Source organism: Montipora foliosa, chromosome 1, assembly GCF_036669935.1.
Source record: "Montipora foliosa isolate CH-2021 chromosome 1, ASM3666993v2, whole genome shotgun sequence".
Lineage (NCBI taxonomy): Eukaryota > Metazoa > Cnidaria > Anthozoa > Scleractinia > Acroporidae > Montipora > Montipora foliosa.
The window spans coordinates 10,532,101-10,539,600 of record NC_090869.1 but is presented as its reverse complement, the minus strand read 5'-3'; the positions used below and the strand labels follow the sequence as shown (position 1 = coordinate 10,539,600).

The following is a 7,500-nucleotide window of genomic DNA, read 5'->3' as shown; positions in this document are numbered from 1 at the left end:
CCGGCCCTTAACTCGCTCACGTTCTTTAACACTGCAAGTGCTAGCTGACACCAGCCAAGTTCAACTTTTGGCGCATTTTCCTCCAAAGGAAGAGGAAAAAATTCTGACCCTTGCACTTGTGAAAACCAGGCTTAAGTGATGCACGCAAATATATTCTACTGCAGTCGTCCTGAAAAAGTCTCGTACAGCAAGAGCAATATGGCCATCTACTGACTAAAGAAATCAGTATTCGTTTAAAACAAGGTGATGTGAGCAAATCTGTTCCGTTACCGTCAAGTCTTGAACTATAGGCCCCAGGTAGCAAGATCTACGATAAAACATGTAGCTATTTACTGTCTAACTTGAATGGGTGATTGGCTAAGATTGGTGGAGTGTGGAGTTATTACCTGGTAAACTCGTAGCTAAAGAGCATGCTCACATTGCTGTCCGAAATATACTTGGTCATCAAGTCACGTGATGGAGGACTGATAGTCCATATGGAGCTGGAGTTACCCACGATTTTAACTTGAAGAACCGTATTTCTGCCTTTGTAGTTCAGTAGAAAAGATTCCCACTGTAAACAAAGAAGAAAAACGTCAAGTCAGGTAACAGAGAGAGAACCATACAGACTTGAGGGAACTTCAATGAAATTCATAGGCCACTGACCTGGGGCCGGTTGTTCAAAAGGTGGATATAATAACTCTATCCACCGGATAAATCGCTATCCATTGGATAGTGCAACTAATTTCGCTATGACTTATCCACTAGATAGTGATTTATCCGGCGGATAGAACTATCCATCGTTTGAACTGAGGGGCCAAGGGTGTCACAACAAACACTTAAAAAACACGGTTTGAGTTCGTTTTGCTCCTAGGGTTGATGGAGCTACTTTGGTTTGAAGATCAGCGTAGAGCCAGATGTAAAAGCTTACGGATTTGCTTTGAATTGGACAAGACGCATTGTTCGTGGCATCTGTTGTAATGTCGTAGTCAACTGAAGTTGAATTAATTATGCAAACCGAAACCGAGACTAACAGCAACTCGGAAATGGCCTATTCATATATATCCCGACAGGGATACAATTCGCAATTGTTTGCCGCTTCGGATGTTTTGCTGCGATTGTTGAAGTCTAAATAATATAACAAAGCACTTAATATCTGGTCCACCGGGAAACTAGTTAGTTTTGTTTTCCCTCGAGTAGTGATGTTTCCCTTGATACATGAGGACTCTCGGGAAAACAAAACTCTTTCCCTCGGGACCATACATAAAATGTAATTGTTTCTATTGGCCAAAGGGAAGAAACTGCGTGTGCGTATCATGTTGCTTTATGATTATGTACAAGTGCAAGGAAAGGTTACGTTTATACAAACGTTGGCCGTGTAGCACTTATATTTTAAACAGACATTACACTACACATTACACTCTATCCAGTTAACTCTGCTTTATGATTATGCTTGCATAGCTAGCGAGGACCAGGATGTAAGAGCTGGGTCACCAGATAAGAATACGTGTTAGAAATGATCTTTGCTTCATTTGCATTTTTATTGACCCTGCGAAGTCGGAGCGAAGTCTTTAATTTGTGTTTACCCGTGCGGAACACTGTTCGACTCTTTGACTTATCTAGACTTAGGGTACATACATACAGTTCGCAAAACCACTTAATTACAGAATAAGCTGATATGGATAGTTAACAACTATTCACCGAAATGGAGGTGGCTAGTGGTGGCGAAGCGGTCAGGTGAACATCCACCACTAACAACTGACACTGAGGTGAATTTAGTATAAACTGAAACAGTGAGATAACAGAGCACAAAAAGACAGTTTTAACTCATTTTTTCCTGCAACGATTACAATATTTTCGGACGCAATTCCAGAAAACGCGAATTGCAGGGGAGCTGGGAAGACGCAGTGGTGAGAGCACTCGCCTTCCCACCACGCAATGTGGCCCGGGTTAGATTTCCAGACTCGGCGTCATATGTGAGTTGAGTTTGTTGGTTCTCTTCTATGCTCCAGGTACTTCAGTTTTCCCATCTCCACAAAAACCAATATTTGATTTGATTTAACTAAGTTAATTTCGTTAGTGCCCCCAATTATCACCTCGTTGGTGAATAGCAAAAGATATTCGGAGTTTGGATAGCCAATCAGAGCGCGCATCCAACGCTATCCAAGGTTTTAGTATATACTAAATATAGTATATAATGTTTGCTGGAATAAACAAGACATTTATATCGAAGATTATTTTGTGCTATTTGACCCTCGTTAAAGCGCTGACGGCAAGGATAGCGGTCGATATCGATATCGTTATATCGGTCGATATCGTTGTCTCTCCGTCTGATGGCGGAAAACAGACTTTTCCGTGGCCTATGCGAAAGTAAACTTTCGTATCCAAACTGCACATGCTCAACTGGCGACCCAACTCCCTAAACTCCTTATTACGACCAGAGTAATTTACCTCCGTTTCCGAAAATCCACCGGGCCGCTCTGTCTTTATCATGTCGATTTCTTTATCGCTCAGCTTGCGCAAAGACGTATCTTGTGCGCTTACTTTGAAGAGAGGCTGAAAAATAAACGCTAAATATGTTACACAAGCTACAAAATGGTCTTCAGGGTCAGCTAGCCTACGAAACTTTGCTTTCCGTTCTCAAAAAAAAAAACGAATAGCCAACTTTAGATTCAGTTTGGCAAGCGACGCTAACTACACGAAGCGAGGTACACACCTGATATCCGCCAATTGACAACGTGAAAGTAGCGTCTTGGGGAAGATTACTGGTGTACACTGAGTTGATGTACGACATGAACAGAAGAGGAAACCATATGACGATCACCAGAAGCGCAACAAGCAGGCCACCCAAGCCCCACTTACTCACTGTCCAATACTTCTGTCCTCTGGCTTGGACCCAAGTCTACACAATAACGAGAAATGACTTTGAAACAAGAGAGGAGGGAATTTTTTTCATAAATGAGCTGAAATATTTTTCAAAAGAACGACTCTGCGCCAGGTCCAGCTATGTTGACCAAATCCGAGAAAGACAGTGTTCCGTGCCTGCAACATGATCTCTTCTCTAAATTAACGATTATCGTTAATTTCTCATTTGCTTTGAATTTATTATTATCGTTTATTTAGGACACTGTGTCCCAGGACTTGTGGTAGCAGTGGTAACATCCGTGGACTGGATTTGAACCCGGAGTTTCTACTCTTTAGGAACTGCTTCTTTCCGCTTCACAACAGAGGATAAAGACACCGCATTCTTGTCTCCCATAGAATATCACTGCTGAAGAGAAATTAGGCCTAAACTAGATTAAGTAGGCGTAACCTCTGACTTTCAAATGTTTAGCTTTGTCGTAAAGTTTGGTAACTGATCTTCTGCAGTGTTTAATATTTTTTATACAGCATTATCGAATATTGTTAAAAATATTGACTCTACGCAGCTAGCGGTGTGGTGGTCAAGGGGTTAGGTCACGGGTTAATCGACAAACATTCCCAGCTTCGTGTCCTGTGTTCATACACTTGGGTTGTCTTTCAAAAAAATGTCACTTTCCCTAGCTTAATCCATATAAAACTTTCAGACTTCTACATTAACGATAACAGTAAATTCAGAGTAAATGAGGAATTAACGATTATCATCAATTCAGAGGTAGAGAATGGGTTCGTGCCTGACCTATGAATGTTAAGGCTGCGAAAGACTACGTATCAGGACCCGACGTTGTCGAGTATCACAGCTGAAATAATGTTTTACTTGCAAACTTTTAAACCCCTCTTGTACTACTCGTATGCGTACCTTTTCCGATTCTCTATAGCATTTTAGAACGTAAATATTAGCATAAATATCCTCCATTTTGAGCCAATGGTACAAGGTGAGCGTTGTGTCTGTACAAACCCAGTCCAATACACTGCGTAACTCCAGCAGGAAGGGAATGGCCTGAAAACTAAAACAAATATAGAAGCACCAGTGGCTTAGTTGGTTAAGCACAGGGCTGCCATGAGGGAGGCCGTGAGTTCGACTCCGGCCGGACCAACACTCAGGGTCTTTAAATAACCGAGGAGAAAGTGCTGCCTTTGCAATGAAATCTGCAAATGGTTAGACTCTCTTGTCTTCTTGGATAAGGACGATAAACCGTAGGCCCCGTCTCAAAACCCTGTAAGGACGGTGCCTACTAATTCAAAGGTGTTTTTTGCACGGTTTACTGAATATGCGGGAAAAGCAGATGTTAACAAGTGTTATTGAAATCCAAAAAGAAAACTGGGGGTAACCACGCATTTCTTGAAGATAATTAACGAACAATATTTGTAAAAAGCTTTAAAATAAAAAGCAATGTATGGCAATCTTTTCCAAATAGCAGCTTAATTATCTCTGAAAAATGCATGGTTACCCCCAATTTTCTTTTTGGATACCAAGAGCACTTGCCAAGTTCTGCTTTTTCCGCATACTTTTGAACAGCGCAAAAATACCCCTGTATTAATAAGCACCAAAAATAGGGAATCCGAGTATCTCGAGATGCGCAGAACGTGTGCACAATAACAATGGTAGGCACCGTCCTTAATGTTCATAACCCTGTGGGACGTAAAAGAACTCATACACTATTTGCAAAGAGTTGGGCATGGATTTCTCGGTGTTGTGGTCTGCCCTCTGTGGTGTAGCATGGTTGGGAGGGTAAATGCTCGGAGATGTTGGCTACCCTCTAGAATCCGAGGGTAAATAAAGGTATGATATGATATGATATCACAGGTCACATGCTAAAACTTGCTTACGAGCTATAAGGGCCGATTTACACGATACGATTTTTGGCGCATGCGACAAGCTTACGACAAGGCCTACGACATGACTTGCGACTGTCGCACCCGGTTTAAAACATGTTTTACGACTTTTTTCTGACGCACACGAGAACCGTAAACGAGTTGTAGGCCTGTTGTAAGCTTGTCGCATGCGACAAAAATCGTACAGTGTAAATCGGATCTAAGATGCACAACTCGAAATAGACCATTTTCGAATTCTCACGGTTGGACTGGATCTAGCAAGAAATGGAGGCTAATGCGGGCAAATCTTTTCAAATGCAAATTAATTTGCCCGCATTAGCCTCCACTTCATGCTAGATCCAGTCCAACCGTTAGAATACGAAACTGGCCTATTTTCAAAGCAAGACTAGGAAACAAACCCAGACGTTCCTCAAAAAGTCTCAATATTGTTATAATTTGTTTATTTAATCCATCTAATTGAGGCTCATACTGAAACAGGGGAGGGAGAGAACAAAGATGAGAACGAGAAAAAAAAAACTATTTTACTTATGATCAAGGTTGGTTGGCTATCATTTCACGATCACAGTACAACTTGGTAATGAGAGGCAAGTTTCAGGAGAAAGCATTTGTGAGCAACAAAAACATCAGTGAAACGTGTGCAGGACGTTTTCTAAGACTAATAACCACAGCTGAATAAAGTCCGCTTAGGCCCTTAAGTGAATGAACAGAGACTAAATACGAAAGGAACTCGGCTGAGTCTGATTTTTGCGAAAGGATTCAAAGTTATCACCAAGGCCCTTCACTTCGAGGAACGGTTGGCACAAACTTACCCTTGGAATAAAATACCGCTGGTGAGTGTATAACTCTTGGTTAAGAAATTTCCCAGTATCCTTGTAGGGTAACCACTGCGAACTTGATAGGCAGACAGGCCAAAGTACATACACTTGAAAATGTACATAAAGATTGCTGGGATGTTTTCAATAAACGCCCTGAAAAGATATCATACCAAAAAGTACATGGTGTTTTAAAGACAGATAATAGTTAACATATTTGAAACGAAAAATTTATGGACATTGGAGAACACTTTTTTGTTCACTCCTTACCTCTGTGTTACAAGTGGGACGATGAAAAACATGAATATATGGAACAAGATGACCAAGCATATATTGTAGATAAGTTTGGCAATCACAAACTTTCTTAGGTATAAAAATCTGGAATTAATAAAAAAAGAGAAATATATGGTAAGAGGAAATCTCCATCGTAGCCATTTTCAGAGTCTTCACGCAACGCTCCTTCCCAGAATTGCGTGACAACGCCGGCCTTCTTTGACGCTTTGTTGGACACCTTTGAATCGCTAAGGTTAAAAGAAAGTCCACGATAAAATTATGCAATTAAATTTAAATAATATAAATCTAGATTAAACTTAGAGCGAAGACCTGGCACAACGACCTGTGGAATTCATTGTAAGAAAGGGCATTTATTATGAAACAGAGTTCAACAGGTTAACAAAACCGCGTTCCAAGACGTTTTCATTTTGGGCGAATCCTAAATTATAAAAGCTTTTCATTCTCGAAAACAGTGTTGAGGAGACAAGAAAAACGGAGAAGAGCGTTTATCAAATAGATGCAACTTACTTCTAGACAACAGTCTACGCTGTGCACCGGCCTTAACTCTGAATATTCAAAAACAAAATCCACGAAGTTTACCTGTCGATGATGATGAGAAAGAACTGCGACAACAGCATGTACAAGAACGTCTTCGGCACCTAAGAAAAGTGGTTTTAACAGACAAAAAAGGAAACTTTTAAATTGCAGGTGAGCAAGATGAAGATGCGATGTTGTGTGATACCTTGTGGTCAGACAGCCACAGGCTCGTCACAAAAACATTTCTTGCCTTTCGCGTACTTCTAAACGTCGGAATCGATCCAAACTTTCCACGAAAGGTTTTTTTGCTTTATTTAGAGAGAAATTTCGCTTTCCGGCGAAAAAATTGCAGCTTAGCAACGCTTAGTACAATCCATTGCCATGTAAGGTCAAACTAAGGTATACGAGCTGATAACAGAGATTGAGTGAACCAATTAGAGCACGAGAAATGTATTAACTGAGGCTGAAAATTTAATAATTTGTGATATCCGTTTGAGGGAGTGCACACAAAGGCACTTAAAGGAATGGTAAACGTAACTTTTGGTCAATGTTTGCAAAGAAAATGAAACCGTCTTTGATGTGTTGTAAAACTCTTGAGTTGGAGAACGGTTTTCAACAGATTTCACAACCTTTTACCTCTGACTTGCATTTCGACAATAATTGTTCATTCTGAAGCTTCCCCGCACAGTTTCCTTCATCTTTTTTTAAAGGCAAGTTCAAGTACAATTTTCGTTGTGCAAGCAGTTTGTGTTACTCTTCGTATGAACGATTTCGCAAAAAAAATTTAAAAAAAACTCAAGATTTCCTGTGAAAATAACAGGCTAAGAGAGAGGGTAATCACTCACTAAAACTTCTAATTCACACTAACAAATGAAAAAAAAAAACCTTCCATGCAACATACCACATTTTGCTCGATTATTTGCATAAACTGTGGTGCTTGAGGCTCTTGCTGGAAAAAAAAACAAAACAAAAGGTGATTGAGTGATTACAGAACAATTTTACGATGAAGTCTTTGTAAAAAGTTAGAGGTCAATAATGATGGGAGTAGATTTTTATGAGGGGGGAAACCGGAGTACCCGTAGGAAATCCCTCGGAGTCACAGCCAGGTTGGGATCGACTGGAACTCAGCCCACTTACCACAGCA

At 40.5% G+C, this 7,500-nt stretch overlaps 1 protein-coding gene across 2 annotated transcripts in view; it reads right to left on the bottom strand.

Moving 5' to 3' along the window:
* LOC137978983 (piezo-type mechanosensitive ion channel component 1-like) overlaps nucleotides 1–7,500 on the bottom strand; it is a 76,863-nt gene that overhangs the window by 5,153 nt on the left and 64,210 nt on the right. For both annotated transcript variants that reach the window (XM_068826160.1, XM_068826231.1), the window contains 8 exons: nucleotides 7,258–7,305; nucleotides 6,420–6,478; nucleotides 5,817–5,924; nucleotides 5,544–5,702; nucleotides 3,758–3,905; nucleotides 2,696–2,881; nucleotides 2,431–2,535; nucleotides 387–553 (listed from right to left, as the gene is read on the bottom strand). In XM_068826160.1, the coding sequence (XP_068682261.1) occupies nucleotides 387–553; nucleotides 2,431–2,535; nucleotides 2,696–2,881; nucleotides 3,758–3,905; nucleotides 5,544–5,702; nucleotides 5,817–5,924; nucleotides 6,420–6,478; nucleotides 7,258–7,305 (980 nt within the window). The remainder of the gene's footprint in view (nucleotides 1–386; nucleotides 554–2,430; nucleotides 2,536–2,695; nucleotides 2,882–3,757; nucleotides 3,906–5,543; nucleotides 5,703–5,816; nucleotides 5,925–6,419; nucleotides 6,479–7,257; nucleotides 7,306–7,500) is intronic.